Source organism: Anabrus simplex, chromosome 6 (assembly GCF_040414725.1).
Source record: "Anabrus simplex isolate iqAnaSimp1 chromosome 6, ASM4041472v1, whole genome shotgun sequence".
Lineage (NCBI taxonomy): Eukaryota > Metazoa > Arthropoda > Insecta > Orthoptera > Tettigoniidae > Anabrus > Anabrus simplex.
In genome coordinates this window covers 108304436-108321833 of record NC_090270.1, presented here as the reverse complement: position 1 = coordinate 108321833, position 17398 = coordinate 108304436, and the positions used below count along the sequence as shown (strand labels likewise).

The window sequence follows — 17398 nt, the reverse complement described above, 5'->3', positions numbered from 1 at the left end:
CACTCCCTTCTATCAGTTTAATCCGCGGAGTTAGCCTCGCTAGTGCTTCTTACAATACGAAGTTGTCGCCTTGCTTTGGTCAAGTGAATTTTTCCATTGGTCCACCTAAACCACGGGACCGGGAAGGCTCATATTTTTTTCTTCCAGTGCCAACCCCGCGTTCAACTCCCGCTAGTACATGGAGATACCCTGCCATCATTTCTCAGAAATTTGCACCCGGCTCTTTGCTCTATTGCCACTACCTATTCTGCCCGGGGCTATGAAAACTTTGGCAACAAATTATCCTCTCTCTTTCCTCGTTGTCACAATTTCTGAGAATTTTAATTCTGCCGTTCATTGTTTTTGTTAATCTCAGTGGAGACAATAGTCTGTGTAGGTTTCACAACATCCTCTCGACCTGGTCTATACTTATAATATACAAAGTACGATCTTCTCGCTTCTGAAAATGAAATATATATTCCTCCATAAATAATTACAATTGCATGACGCTTATCACAACCCCACCAGGGCGCATTATATCTGTAACAGTATGTGATAGTGATACGTTAGTCGTTTATCAGGTTTCAGCCATGGAATGGTGTGATAGTACAGCGTGACATGTACTCTAACTCATAACTGTAAATAAACCTTAGGCAACAATAAATTGCTCGCTGAAGTTTCAAAGTCTGCTCATTTTTAGAGTCTCCAAGAATAACGTCACAGTAGTCTTGGATGGGAAGCACTAGCGATTGTATGAGTTTGACTCTCACATTACGTGATCAAATATTGTTTCTTTTAAGAGAATGGAGTATGTAAAATTTTTTTTCCAAACAATACAGTATATTTAGACCAATTTAAAGTTTCGTTCATTGTCACTCCAGAATTTCTCACAGTTTGGTTGAATGGAAATGGAATAACTCTGCCATTCAGTATAACTGGAGGAATAGTTTCGTATCATAGTGGTCAACAATTCTTGAGAGCAAATAATGACAGTCTTGGAGGGGTTAAGGAGGAGGGAATTTTTTAACATTACTTGTTTTTATGTCCCACTAGCTACTTCCACAGTTTTTGGAGATGCCAAGGTGCCAGAATTTAGTCCTGCAGTTCTTCTACATGCCAGCAAATCTACAGACACGAGGCTGACATATTTGAGCACCATCAAATACCACCGGACTAAGTTAGGATTGAACCTGCCAAGTTGGGGGTCAGAAAACCAGCACCTGAAACCATCTGATCCATTCAGCCCAGTGGAGGGAATTTTTCCAGGAATAAGCATTAAGTCTCTGAACGTCAGCTTTGATGCCTGTTATGGCTTGAGGCAAATCAAAGGTCTTACAGTGACAGTACATTTGTAAATCATCCACAAAAAGATAGTAGCTGCAATTCTTTAAATTAGATGAAATGTATGTACAAAATAAAGAGCGAAGGGCCTAAAATGCCTTAAGTGTTTTTTTGTATGGGTCAAGACATCAGACAGTTTTTCAGCAATATTACACACCCTCCTGTGTTGGAATTTTATTGTAATATTACAGTACTAATATCTACGAATGCATTCTGTCAGTTGGTCGAATATCTGAATTTCATAGCTTTAGAGTACGTAAGTGAAAAATCTTTTCATTAAAAAAACTGACAAGAATTTAATACTAGTTTGAAATTCAATGAAAATCAGCCAATTGGTATCTCTTAACGCAGCGTGCGACAGTTCTTGCACCCACATCTGTAGTCAAAACCCTTCTCTCATTGGACTACCTAGGAAGTTATGGACACATCATCTGCTGAACCACAGCAATGCCTCCTCCCACACTGTTGCCAGAACAATGGAGTTTTTGAACGAAGAGTGTGTGAGAGTGTTTATTCTTTATCCTCCAGACCTAGCAACCTGGGGCTTTTACATATTCCCCAAAGTGAAGGAATGACTGGGTGAGCAACAATTTACTTCAGATGGTGAAGCAATTACTGTGTATTTGGAGGCAGTGAACAGTGAACAATGTTGAAATGTAGCAGAAAAAATCTGCAAAATATGAGAATAAAGGTTCAAGTATCAAAAGGGAGTCTTAAGGAGATGTTCAATTTTTTTTCCAGGAACAGCTAAATTTATATGGCATGGCCATTATAATCTAGCTGCAAGGTCACAGATCTGGAATGTAATCCTCAACGAAGAATTAACGCAGAGCCCAATTCATTTAAGTTATGAAAATGTTAAGGAATTCTTTAATAGTCCCCATCCTACAAATAAGAAATAAAACACAGATTTAGATTAGCAAATACTATTATTTTATGTAATATAAAATAACAATACAAGTTAGGTGAGATAATGGTTGTGAAAAGAACAGACAATAAATACAACTTAATATACATATACAGTATTTGAACTCTGCATCACCAAGTAGTGAATACCAAGCATAAAGAATGCTTCTAATGCTCGTATATCACAAAACTATACTACTACTATTTTCACAAAAATATTTGACAAGATACCACTATTACAAAATAAAGTACGAGACATTCAATCAGAACAAGATTACTAATAATCTAAACAGTTCAGAGATGTAAAGGCATACAGAGATTTTCCTGAGATAGCTTTACTTTCTCGGCTCAAACTCCCAACAGAGGTGAACCAACATCTGCTTTATTTCCTTGGGTCAACCTCCAACAGAGTTCTACCAATGTGAGCAAGTCCGTGTTTTCATGAAGAGAGGAGGAAAAATGTTTCTTCCCAATTGAGCTGCATTTCTCATTAAAATAAAAGAGTAGATATATATTATTAGTAAGCAGTTTTGAAATAATAAATAAATCCCATAAATTCTTGTAAATATGAAGACTAAATGTGAAACACTGAAGAGATTTACAAAAGGAATTCCAGAACCTCCTTAATCAAGAGCTCATTCACGAGACTATATAGAGGTCCTTGGTCCAATTACCATCCTTGCCAAGAATTCTAGATTGGTTTAAGGGTCTTGAATGGGATGTATTACATCTTGTGAAGGCAATGAGATACCTCATGGGAAGGACTCTTGGGGTCACAACAAGGTAGATCCCCTCCATTAATGAGAGCAAGCCACAGTTATCATTTATGTTTAAATATTATGGCCAAGGCATCACTGAAGAGGTATACTAGGGAAATGAAGAGTGAGGTAGTTTCCCATTGCTTTCTTCACCGAGCCAGAAGTTGCCATTCCATATCAGTCTGCCAAGCCCACTGAAATGCATGCAACAACCGACCCTATGGGCAACATTTTCACACCATTCATAGCAGCGACTGGCTGCATAAAGAATGGCATTACTTAGCATCGCCCCTACCTCAGTCACTTTCATTTTGTCAAAGCCAAGGATAAGACGGAGACAGATCACTGAAAGTAACAACATGGCTCTAGCCCATATCAGAAGACTGTATGTAAATAAATTATTATCTGTGAATCAATGGGAGTAGATTTCCTAAGCTGGGAGAGAGATTTGCATCAGCAGTGCAGCTACACATGGTGGGCTCCGCACACAAGTGCCGAGTCCCAGCGAGCAACCGAGCAGTTGGAAGTGGGGGAGAATAGTAATAAAAGACCTTGCGAGGACTGACTAAGGATCGTTCAGAACTTACCAGGACAACTGTTCATTTCTTATTTACAAGGTAACTTTGTTACTTCTTACCAACCTACTTGGATCAGCTGGACAAGTTTTTCACTGTGAGTAAATATTCAAATTTGTGAGCTGTGGGACTCTTTTGCTGAGAAATCATCATGTGGAGGAAGCTATCCTGCATATATGGACAGGAGAGTTATGAGATGACATGGCAACAGCTGTATGGGAGCTTGGTACCTAGGACACATACTCGCAGAGGTACATCAGAGGGGCACATCTAGAACTCGTGGTGAAATGAGATACCAAGGAATGATACTAAGAAAAGGAAAGCTGCGAGTGATGGAGGAAGGAAAGAGATAGACCTAAAATACTGTCATTCTTAGTAGAGTATGTTGTTTGTTAATTAAATTCATGTATAGAAACCTAATAACAGGTTCCTATGAAATTGGTTTTGAGGTTCATTAGGTAAGGCCCTACAACAGAATAACAGATTTACATTTTATGTACACAATCTGAGAAGAAAACTCAATGCTCTGTCAGATTTAGTTTAAAATTTAGGGATCCTATGGTGACCTCTAGCACTGTCTTTTTTAGAACAATTATGAACTAGAATTCAATAAGCAAGGTGACTATATCTTAAAATAATGCAGGTAGTGTTCAACATAACTGTGCATTCGGATCAGTGATAGAATGATACAAATTTGCTCATGGGCAGGAAGTGTTTGTTACAAGTTGAGAGGTTTTGTAAACCTTTCAAAAATTACTGTTTACTTACTGCAGTATCTTGTGGTTTACAAAATTTTCCACAGTTTCAAAATATTCTTAAGCTCTTAACTGGGCATTAATTTTCCACGTGTTGCGTATATTTTTTTTACTTCAGATAATTTTTCATTACTAACAAAATGTTCAAATGTTGTCAATGGTTCGGGATTATCCTCAAAGACAGCATGGATCCCACTATTGCTGGTAAAATCAAATCAGTTGTGTGACCCTCCAAACATAACCAAGTCAGTCTGAACATCTTCAATTTGTTCACATTCATGTCATTGTGGAATTCATCACTCGATTCAGAAGAATAAGAATAGTCACTTTCATCAAAGCAAGCTCATTCGCTCAAAATCACTGCTAAATTATAGCACCGAAGCCATATTGCTTTGAATGCTGACCACACGGGAAATGTGTCCATGGCCACACGAATGCTACATGAAATGCGATGTTCCATGGAAATAAAATGTAGTACTTTGTTGCAAAATAAGGCCAACAGATGTCAGAAGTATTTATAAATTTCTGACGCTTATAAGTGGTTGATAAACTGTAATAAACACACAAACTTGGATGACGCTTATAAGCAGTTCACGCAACTTGCGAATAAATACCCTGAAGCTTATAACCGCTTGATGCTGGTAGAGAGTTAACAATAGTTGGATGTAAAATGCATCAAACTTCCATAATACAAAATATATTAGAGTAATGTGAAAGCAAAGGTAGAGGGTTGCTGGTAGACTGGTAAGTATATCTTTCTATGAAAATGGTGCTGGAAGAATAGTATCACAAGCTTTTCAATTGAATCAAATGGTTAGAAACATACTCCCTCAGATACCTTCAATGTCAAGCCTGACAGTAATGATGCCACAATGTCTTTCAACTACATAGGTTACATGACTGCTCTTTGAATGAACAGAATTACTGTTTTGCTAGTGCTTTAACATTGCACTAACACATCAAGTTTTCAGCAACACAGGGTGCAGCCCCAGCATTTACCTGGTGTGAAAATGGGCAACCATGGAAAACCATCTTCAGGGCTGCTGACTGTGGTTTTCAAACCCACCATCACCCAAATGCAAGCTCACAACAATGTGACCCTAAGCATCCTTTTAAGTCCCTTAAATTATAAACTATTAGGGATTTCTATCATGTTTCATACTGTCACTTGTCAACCAAGAGAGTGAATATCATTAGCAATTTACATTACAATGAAAAAATTGATAGGGTGGATATATCTCTAAGCAAGATATTGTAATAACCAAATAAATGACTATATATTCCTTTAACTAGCCTCAATTACCTCAGCTCTGCAGTGAATTTTCTATTGCTATATAGGCCAAGCAGCTCATACAATGCACATCATATTTGAAGAGGTGTAGAATAAAATAATGTTTGTTTTTGCCTGTTTGTCCAACTCTCGTCCCATTTCTCTACGCGGTCGGGCAGATTTTTATGACTGGATGCCTTTCCTGTTGGAAACCTCATGAGAGGAGTTAATGATATGAAATTAATGACTTGATATATGATAGTAGGGAGAGGGTGAAACCCGGTGCTGGCACATGGCCTACTCCTGTCGAATAACACCAAAGGGTCTGATCAAGGCTTAACATCCTCATCCAACGAACGACTAACTGAACAGAGCCATATGGCTCACTCCATATGAGTACTGTGGAGAGGTTTGGAACTTAATCCAAGATTTTGGCACACAATCTAGTGATTAGAAATTGTATACCACCACCTCCCCTACCCTGCTGGCCAACATTCTGATGGTGAAATTTTTTGGGGGCGACATTTTTTTGACCAACAGGACTCGAACCGGTAACCAAGGTATCAGACCATTTAGACTTCAGTGCCGTAACGATCATGGCCACCAGGCGGGCTAATAATAATAATAATAATAATAATAATAATAATAATAATAATAATAAAATCATTGGTTTTTACGTTTCAGTAATTACTTTTACCATTTTCAGAGATGCCATATCTGTGATTAGTTATGTACAAAGATACCACCAAAGAAACTATGAACTAATATTTGATTGTTTTTTTTTTTTTTTTTGCTAGTGGCTTTACGTTGCAGCAACACAGATAGGTCTTATGGCGAGGATAGGACAGGAAAGGCCTAGGAGTTGGAAGGAAGCGGCCGTGGCCGTAATTAAGGTACAGCCCCAGAATTTGCCTGGTGTGAAAGTGGGAAACCACAGAAAACCATATTCAGGGCTGCCGACAGTGTGATTCAAACCTACCATCTCCTGGATGCAAGCTCACACAGCTACATGTCCCTAACCACATGGAGATTGATTTTTTGCTACTTGGTATCATATTAGGGTATCTAAAAGAATTAGAGTTGTCACTTACTAAATGTTGCAGTAATGAAACTTAGATACTAAATTTATTATTTGCACAACAAAGCTCCTGCAGGCAGTGAATGTCACTTACTGGAAAATTGTTGTACTGCCCAAAAATGATACCTGGAATTTGACTGAAATTAGAAGTAATGATCAAGGTTCAAAACAAATATGTAAGGTAAGCTATGACTAGAATGGTGAAGATTTGTTTGTTATTGCTTTCACCTCTTGACCGGAAGAACAAGATTGAGACCCTTTTTTGCATCAACTTCTTAACCAGAATTTACAGTAAGGATGACTTTTGCATTACTGAACAGGTAAGGGACAGGATGACCCTCACCTTTGGGACCAGTGTGAAAGACGTACAACTGAAATGCAAACAACACAATCTAATATAAATGTATACAAAAACTTTTCTGTGAAACACTTAACTTTATATACATACAGGTTATTGAAAGATTGGCAGTGTTCATTCATGACTTGGTGATGCAAAGTTCCAAAGAAATTTAAGATATAATACAATAGCAATAAAACTACTCTGTATTCTACACGTATTTCTGTATATTACAAATGAAACAACATAATCCATTAATTATAATATTCTGTATTTTGAAGTAATAAAAATATTCTGAAATTTACAGAAAATATATACACTGAATGGAGTACTTGTACTCATCTTCGACCTTACTATTAAAAAACCACACGAGTATAAAAAGGCTTCGATACATTGTAAAAAACAGACGATTAGAATAAGACGACTATGGACTCAAAAATCTTTTAACAACTGGAATTTGAAGATTTGCAAAATAAATAGTACTATTAGTATTATCCACAATATACGTCAATTGGATTCCATTTATGAGTAAAATGACTAAGTAAATACTTTTCCTTCCCAACGTAAAATGCCATTTTGCAATATAGCATGGAAGAAATCTTCAAGTAATGTAATATTATCTTTGGTCTGTATATGTGCTTACACATTTACATAGGAAAATATCAATTTGCTTACACAAATCTGTTTCTTTATCAGTTGAAACATACAAGAATACAGCAACGACTTCAATTAACCAAGTCATTCTATTCCTATATCAATCCCTCATTAAGTAAGGGGAGGGAAGGGGTATAACAATCTCCCCAAATTCTAGGTTTTGATTTAAATGTTATCACACAGGACAAGCACGGCACACACAAAACAAAAGATTATATATAGAAATATGAACTGATAGGACAAAGCTTGGTCACGAGTCTTGCATTTCTTGCCATAAGAATATCCATCCTTAGATTCTGGAATTTTTGAAATGTATTTTAAAGGGTACTTATAATATAAAAGCAGCAGCGAGTATATCTTTCAAAAGGAAAAATAAAAGACACCAAAATGACATCTTGCTTCACGAATAATGGAGGGTTCGCTGATCATCCTAACAATTATGCCATTATGTATCGCACAATTCTAAGTACAATATCTTCTATGGTTATGATACTAGATAATACCATGCCAAATTTATTGACTTGCATAATTATGCAGACTTCAGAAAACATATTTGAATAGATAAATTAGGATGTTTCATGAACAAATGAAACCAATTTATTTCAGAAACAAGTACAATGGAACTTGTGAACTTAATCGTACATCATCGTATCAATATAAAAACCACAAAATTCACGCCTTTGTTAACTCTCTCAATTACAAGATATGTTAACTCTCCATTACTCAAGAGGTAAGCTGCCATTTCAAAATCCAAGTTATCCCTCTTAATTACCAGTACGGAACAAAACAAAATCATTTGGTTACAATCAATTCATAGATGAAAAAGTTCACAAATGCTTCTGCTGCCTTTATCACCTACCTTGAAATTAAATCTGTACCTAGAGCAGAAAGCTGTAATATATTAGGCAATTTAACTTTTGAAACAATTTTTGAAGCAAAAGAACCATACCAAATTTATTTCCGACGTTTAAATTATTCTTTAAAACCCACCACTTTGGAGCAGTTTCACAAATACAGAACAGTTTCATATGACAAGCGATATATGTTTCTTAAACTTCAATATTCAATTAGTGTACACTTTCCTTTAACATACCAGGAATGAAGACTTCAGCAAAGCTTTCAAATTCTGATTTTTCACAATTTTTGATATGGTGAGGATATAATTGGGAAAATTATACAAGGTTATTGGTCTAGTACAGGAAGGATTAAAAATACAGGGTAATAAGGATTCATAAAGGGTAGAAGTTCAAAACAGTCATTAGCTAAGGAGCTGCAGCTAGAGATAACCCATTTCTTAAATCCTACAATAGCAACTTCATGGTTAAACATCTTATCTGAGCAGAATTTGGAAAATTATGTCAATAACAAGAAGTATGAAATATATTTTAGAAAAAAGGCAATGAATATTGCCAGGTATATGAATGAACAGTAAGTGACAGATGTTGATTTAATTACCAAAAACACGAACTTTAGCATGTACATGTAAATCAGGCAGTAACTGCTGAATCATTGTGGCAATGCACAACATACTACAAATAACATTTTTTAAAATAATAAAGCAAGTGAATCTCTGGCCAACCTCCTGAACTGGAACACCACAATATTCTTATATCATTACCAAAACATGTCTTGCACGTTATGCAGAATCTCACTTTTCACTCTCTGCAATGCCACATTGGCAAACTTATCAAGCACCGTATCTACTGTCAACTGCAATAAATAAAACTTTAAAAAATCTAAATCTGCTTTGGGTTGATAAACTGCATGTTATTCATGGAGCAATCTTATGTTAAAGCAATTGTCATTGAATAAATCATTGACAATAATAGGATTACTTAGAGAAAAAGTTTGAATTATTTCTGATTATTCAGATAATTCCACTGGGTGAAATTCCACAAATGATCAAACAAATACATACTGGTATTTAAATTCTGCCCCCAGAATATGACATTAGCAGTTCATTAACTTTTGAATAAATTAAGGTCTCCCTTGTTTGAATTTTGCTACAAACATGTAATTTCAATATGCACAGAAAACAGGGACACCTGCATTAAGAATTATTACAATTCAATTATTTCTATGCAATAAATTGTTGCAAAATAATTTCATGACTGTTGACACTATCACAGAATTCATTTAGAGAGAAATTCTGATGACATAATACACAAGGAAAGGTGCAAATTGAGGGCAAAGGAAGAGCAACAAGGCAAGATTACCTTCAAAAATATTATATGCACCATTAGTAATGTGTGTTTCCTTTTATGTCCCACTAACTACTATGGTTTTAAAAACTCAGAAGCGGCTGGTATTTTACGAGTTTTTCTAACTGCCAGCACACGTACCAACATAAGTCTGGTGTATTTGAGCACTTACAAATACTACTGGGCTGGGCCAGGATGAATTTGCCTACTTGGACTCAAAGCATGTATAATATATTTGGAAGGCATCAGAATTTGTAAAGTAGAAGAATAAAACCATGTGGCAATAAGTATTGATCTGCAAACCATTTACTGCTCAGGGAGTAGTATGCTGCATCATACAATATTCAACATTAGCGATGAAGGTTTTCTTGCCAGAGTTGCAAATTGCAACACTAACATAATAGTAGTGATCTTGTGCCTTACTTGTAAGTTGTTCCATCTTATTCATACCTGCCAATGTTAATGACAAATTGTACCATTCGACAGAAAATTGGAAAACTCATTCAACAGATAATCAAAATTCTTCGCACAAACCAATTTGAAAGTTTAGCAATATTTTTGTAGTGCTTTTAAGAAATCTCTTTCAAATAGGTTTTAAGTAGGAAATACTTTTAATTATTGTAAATTTCTTCACCTTATTTATGTTCCAGCAAGTTACTGCCTTTTATTTCCATACTCTGTATTTTAGAAATATTACATTTAGTAAAAACACCTCACCTACAATAACACAAAGTTCCAATGAACAAAGCACATTTAAAACAATTCTCAAACATCGAAACAGGAATTTATTTTATTTTCAAATTTGCTGTGAAACACCAAAATAGTTAAAACTAGGACAGTAGCATTGATTCATCATAATCATCAGAAAAAATAATTATTTGGAAATCAAGAGCACTTGTCAGCTGCTCACAAATGACTTGTAGAAAGCAAGTACAATGCTAGTGTTCAGATAAATCAAATTAGTAATATGGATAGAAGAGAAAGACAATCTCCCTTTCATGACACATCTGGCTTCTCATGTATTTAACTTACCATGAGATCACATTCACAATGAATTATATTTTCACATACTGTATGATCACAAAATGGGACTTTTCATTTTAGAAAATAAAAATTAAATATATTCAATAAATACTTCTGGAGTCAAGACAACTCGCACTGAAAACACCCCACTGTTCCTCAACTGAAGGTAAAGAAAAATTACAACATGTAAGCAAAGGCTGCACACCTGGAAGTAAAACTGCTTACAAGTTTATAATGTTGCAGTTGCTTCCGAGTACACAAACTGATAATACCTCAGAATTATAGTCTAGCTCATGTCTAGCCACTGCAACATACTTTATATGGGAACTAAATTCAACTCACCACCAACATCAAGATATTCAGCTGCTCAGATATTTAAAAAAAGAAAAGTCATTCATGTTCCTTCATACTGCCACTGGAGACACAGACAACAGGATTTGAATACTATTAAAACCCTGTATAAAAGTCATGGCATCAAAAGTGCCTGTGAAACACCCCAGGAATCTGGAGAATTTTCTTTTTTCTAACGCAGTGCTAAACAACCTCGTTTTTTGGACTGTTCCTGCATACATTCAGCTCAAAACGACTACACGTTTGTGATAAATTTACATTGTTCTAAAACATCTCTACTTTTGGAGGGAGCATAGAAATAATGCTAGTTCATTTCTTTTCTTTAAAGAAAGTGGATGTGTTGCCTACCATGACACTATAACCACTTTAATTTTCCCAAAACTAACCTACAGTGTATTGTCAGCATGTAGAGTTACAACAGTACTCTTTTATCCTTAGTGCAAATCAAACCTGAACTCCATGATATAAACATTATACATGGCAATTTCAATCCAGCCATCTACCACTGGAATTTCAAATTACTAACCAACTGAAAACCATTAGAGTAACATTGCTTCATGCCATACTTAACTTCCCACAAAACTGTAACAAGTCACCATCCGCAGAAGTAAAATATCTTCCTTCCTGAAAAAACTAAATGTCAGTAACACATTAATCACAGTTAGCAAAGGCCAAAAGCTAAACTGAAGTTCTTTTGGCAAAACCATTGCTTTCAGAAAACAATGCTTGGTAGCGCACATATTTAAAAAGATATGGTTTAATATCACGTTCATGCTTTCAATCAACTCGTTTGTACACTTTCTTTCAGTCTACATTTGAACACTATTAAAGCTAACACTAAAAACCGGTCTTAGCTCTTGGAGTGATGGGCACTATTCTTCTGTGCTTTCTTCTTGCGAGCCGCCAACATGTCGTAGAAGGGATTGTGACTGATGCTTTGCCTATAGCAGAAATAAACACTCGTGACCGCGGGTTTCATCATTGAGGGCCTTTTTGTGTTTAGGCCACTCAGGAATAGTGACCGATGCTTTTCCTATGTTGGAAATAAGGTTTTGCTTTATTTATCAAACTTCAGAAATTTAAAAAAATATACTGAAAGTTTTATTTACAAGCATGCATGTTTTTACAACATGCATAAAAAATTTGTATATACACCGAACTCAACATCATCCCATTTGGATGATATTTATTAAATAAATTAAAAATCAAAATTAAAAAGCACAAACCCACAAGACCAACATGCGGACATGCATCTTCACATTTAAGAACAAAAACTAACTAGGGCACTTGCAAAATTAACACTGGTTGCAAAGAACAGCAAAGGCTACAGGCACTGAACAATACTTAAGGATTATGTTCAACTGCATGCATCTTCACTGTTCTCTAAATATTTTGTGCATACTGAAGTTATTTCATTACATTACTTCTAGTCTACAATGGCTCGGTAAAAGAGCAAGAAATAAGCAAATAATTGCATTATCACTTATCAAACAAATGGTTATCACTATTTAGAACTAGGTACTGCACACCAAGATTATAGTAATATGTTGTTAACCTTCTTCGTAATAGAAAATCTTTATTAAGCAAGTCTAAACCAAGAAGTATGCAAAGTGTGGTAAAAAGAAAATTCTTTCATGTGCAACAGAGAAGAAAAATGGTGGGCTAGGTTAGAGTTTGCTACTTCATCAAATAATTCTAAATAGTTTGATAGCTCAGTAATAAATATAAAAACTAACAATTAAAAAAAAAAATGATTATGTCCCTGCAAATTGTTCAGTTAATTTCTTAATTTGAAATGTTATCACATTAAAAATACTGTAATTCTGAATCAAAAATGTGTCTTCGCCAAATTAACCTTAAGAGTTACTAATAGGCAGCCATTTGTTCATATGTTTAATTTCTACCTCATTTCTGGAACACAATGAAGTACAAAACGAGATGCCCTCAAATCTAGTATTCAAAATGTTAACTACTGTTCACATATCTAATTATCAATGTGTCTGCACAATGACAACTGTTCATCTCTATTTACAATTTCTCCAGTTTCACTAAGTGTAAGAGAATAAAAATTCTCTATGGGATACTAATAGGTATATGCCAAGACCTCCACCATTCCAGTTTATTTTACATGAATAAAAATAATCATCTCCATTAAAATATTGCAATTACCATTTGTATGCTAATCTTCACACATACTGTACAGTACTCTCGCTTAGAAATGATAGATGTTCATTTAGCAACAGACTATGAAAGCATTTCATCATATTATCATACTTGTGCTAACTCCATAAGAGTAATCTATTATATAAAATAAAAGTTTTGTCTGTACATTGCTCAGAATATGAAAAGAATGGTATTTCTGTATCAGTCATGTCCATAGTAACAAGGAAATGCACTTTTTACTTGCCTGTCTGTACATGCATCACTAGAAAACGGCTGAAGATAACTGAATGAAAATTGGTATGTAAAGTCGGGGGATGAGCCGCTACAATCTAGGCTATAAATCATTTTACTCACACTGAGTAAAATGGTAGTTTAGGAGAAGGCCTAAAATGTATTTCTCAAATATTTATTTTATTAGTGGTCCTATCGATAAATACTACATAACGAAAGTTATATAGAATTAAATTTCCGATTATTTATGTCGTACATTGTTACCGGCTTTGATAAGACATATTCATGAATTTGTATTTTTGCTGCCAAGTCCACACCAACGCCGAGCCACGAGAAAATGGGTTAACAGAATTTAATGAAAATCTGTATATGGAGTCTGGGAATAAGAAACTACAGTCTAAGTTATAAACAATTTTATTCACCCTGGATGAAATTGTAGTTTAGGGGAAGGCGCTTAAAATTTAATTTTTAAATACCCATGTTATTGGTCATACAGAAAAGTACTACATAACAAAAGTTATGGAGAATACGATTTCTGGTTATTTATGTTTTATTCAGTTTTACCGTACCGACTATGATAAGAGTGGTATTTCAGAGTCTGAGGAAAACTAAATGTGGAGGCCTACAATATTGAAAGTGCATAACAATGATCAACAATAACATTACATTGACCACTGTTTGTTGTGATGTTCTTTGTCTCTTATGCTGCTGCTCAACTCAAATAGATGGGATTACTGCTGCGTAACGAGTATAACAGCCTGACTGAATATTGGTGGAAAATAGCTAGGGAGTTAGAAAACTTTCTTCTCTAGCATGCCGTTCCTCTGGTTCATATATTTTCTGATACTGCTGGTAAGTTACAGACTGGTTCATCATAGTATTCCAGCTATTCGATCCCTACTCTGACGCACTGTTTTGAATGAACAGTGTGCTCACTTAAGGCAGTTGCTCACTTAGTAGTATTAGTAGTAGTATGACCTGTCTAGGATTACAATTTAGGACTAATCCAAATTATAGCACCACAATTCACTAAATACCGTAACTCAAAATTCAACCCTGAAAAGAGCAGTTTCTTAAGAAAAGTTTCTTCCTTTTCACTTTTATTAAATTCTACATGTGTTTCATTCCAAAATTAGCATTGAGGTGGGGGTTTCTCCTCTGGCTTGGAGGAAAAATTTGTCTCCAAGTCAGATAGATTTTTCTGCCACCTGCGTAGTGAACTGAGATTTTCCGATTCATCGGGTACTCCTACTAAACAGATTAGTAAGAGGGCATAGTTTTTGCCCTGGGAGTCTCCACTATTCGACACCCCCACGCGACCGAGGATAAGACGAAGTGTGTTCACGGATCACGGCTCTCTGCGGCTTGATCATTCCAGCTCCGGAACTTTGGGCAGCGTAGTACTGTTCGTTAAAAGTGAGAAAATGTGTGGTTTTTCATTTGATTGAGTATTTCATATAAAAGCATTGCTTTTAATCGCGCCATTCATACTGACGTCATTGTAATGACCTATGTTCATTTCAGTCGGGGAAACTACTAAGACAGTCTTTCTGAGGATGTAAGAAGGCAGGTGGAGAGTGAGTGTGTCATTAAAATGAAAACTCTCCAACCTGAGTGTGACTGATGGTAGGCAAGGGTGCCTACCCTTACAATTAAAATTCCCTAACCCAGTCTTCATATGAGAAAATACGTTTGGCGACTTCCCCATTGTGTTTCTAGGGTAACGTTAAGTGCTACACAATTTAATACAATCTTGCTCACAACGTGTACACTACCTAACCTGGAATACTGTATACAATGTAGAATTCCGTAGCGAAGCACGGGTACATCAGCTAGTCCCTCATATAGTAATAAATCCCTCCAAGATGAAAGCTATAACCGATGGACAAACAATGAATAAGCGTGATCAACGTTATAAAAATCCCACCACTCTTACTATCGGGCATCAAAATACAAATTGAAAGTTTAATAAATAACCTAGGTAATACGAACAAAGCTCGTATCTTAAAGATCAGCACAAATATGAAAATCAGGATCAAAAATAATTAAACATTTCACTTCTGTGGTGTGGTAATCATCAACACATCTAAAGAACAAATTAAGAAGTTACATCAACCCACATACTCCTGCATTTGGACTTATATTTTCTCCACACTAAAATATTTGCCGCGCTCTTTAACTAGCACATTTGTTTTGTAAAACACAGGGGCTGCTTGGTTGAGGTGGTAAATACTTGCTCAGTTCGCCCGAAATGACATGGGTTCGATTCCCAATCAAGATGTTGACAACATTTAAGAAACTATATTTTAACTTCTAGAGGTGCACATGGCCCTGAGGTTCAATCAACCTACACACAAAATGAGTATTAGGTTAATTCCTGGAGCTAACTGCTTTACAACCTGAAGTGCAGAGGTTATGTACAGTGGAAGCCTTTACCTTTCACCCCTCCTAGGACATACATGGCCTGTACAGAGATGACTGCTTTGATTTTCTTTTAAGATGCATGCATGTAGTCTTCTTGATGTTGAGATCCTGAATTGAGAAATATTTCTATACCTTTCCTTTTCACCAGCATTATACACATTCTGTTACTTCCCTTGCTATTCCCTTAAGTGGGTCAGTAGTTTATAATTGATTCATTGCCACAGCGGGAGCCAGATTCATTATAAATACAATTCATAAGTTGTGGATCCGTGGTAGAGTGTCGGCCTCCGGATCCCAAGAGAGCGGGTTCAAACCCGGCAGAGGTAGTCAGATTTTTGAAGGGCGGAAAAAAGTCCACTCGACACTCCATGTCGTACGATGTCGGCATACAAAAGATCTCTGGTGACACATTTGGTATTTACCCGACAAAATTAATTAAATCTTAGCCATAGACTCCCAATATAGATCCGGTTTACTCTGTCTGCCATCTAGTGGGCCTAGAGTACAACGGAACGTCAAAATTGACAAACAGACAGCCAGATGGCGTCAAATCGAAATGACTGCACACGTATCTTAGGCCATACGATTATTATTATTATTATTATTATTATTATTATTATTATTATTATTATTATTAGCTGAACTGATCCCTTCAAGTCTTCATATAGGAACAAAGCATAAGAAATCACATTCAACCAGCAGAAAGGTGTTTGGCATCCACTGGATTACAAACAAACCCACTGAAGAGTAACTTAAGCCACAAAAATGATTCTTGCATCTATTAAAATTGCCACTGCAAATAATTCTATTGTAAATTCACAAATAATGATGAATGCACGAAATAACTTTACGTTAAGTTGTGGTGAAATTGTCTTGGACAGAACTGAGGTAATAAGAAACCTCCATATAAACATGAACAAACTGCACAGTTCACCTTTAATAAACTGATCAGAAACTCTCCATCATTTATCAGTATATATGACCGAGTCTCATATCCCTGCAGTGTGTGCCATTAACGGATATTAAGAATGGCTTTCTAGATGATGCATAAGTTACTGAGGTGTGCTGTGAGAGACATAATTGGACTTCAAGACTGTCCAGATAAAATGATTTATGCTCCAAAAGTTGTTGCAGACTGGGTCTTGTAAAAGCAAAATGGAAGGCTTCCTTATAACATTTCAAAATCTGAAGCTGTTTGCTTCGCCATAAATGGTACCCAACTTCACTGTCAGACACAGAGTGAAATGAAAACTGTAGTAAGGCATTTTAAATATCAACAAAGTTGATAACTGGACTGGCAGACAGTTAAAAGAAGTCAAAGTCTTCACCAATAAAGCCTCTCTGTATATAGA

General features: G+C 35.8%; 1 protein-coding gene across 8 annotated transcripts in view; it reads right to left on the bottom strand.

Moving 5' to 3' along the window:
- Positions 1-2230: 2230 nt before the first annotated feature.
- step (cytohesin steppke) overlaps positions 2231-17398 on the bottom strand; it is a 512416-nt gene continuing 497248 nt past the window's right edge. For 7 of the 8 annotated variants that reach the window (XM_067149871.2, XM_067149876.2, XM_067149875.2 and 4 more), the window contains one exon: positions 2231-12169. In XM_067149871.2, coding sequence (XP_067005972.1) covers positions 12079-12169 — 91 coding nt within the window. In that variant the 3' untranslated portion in view covers positions 2231-12078. Of the gene's footprint in view, positions 12262-17398 lie in introns of all 8 variants that reach the window. The other variant, XM_067149870.2, reaches the window with a different exon arrangement.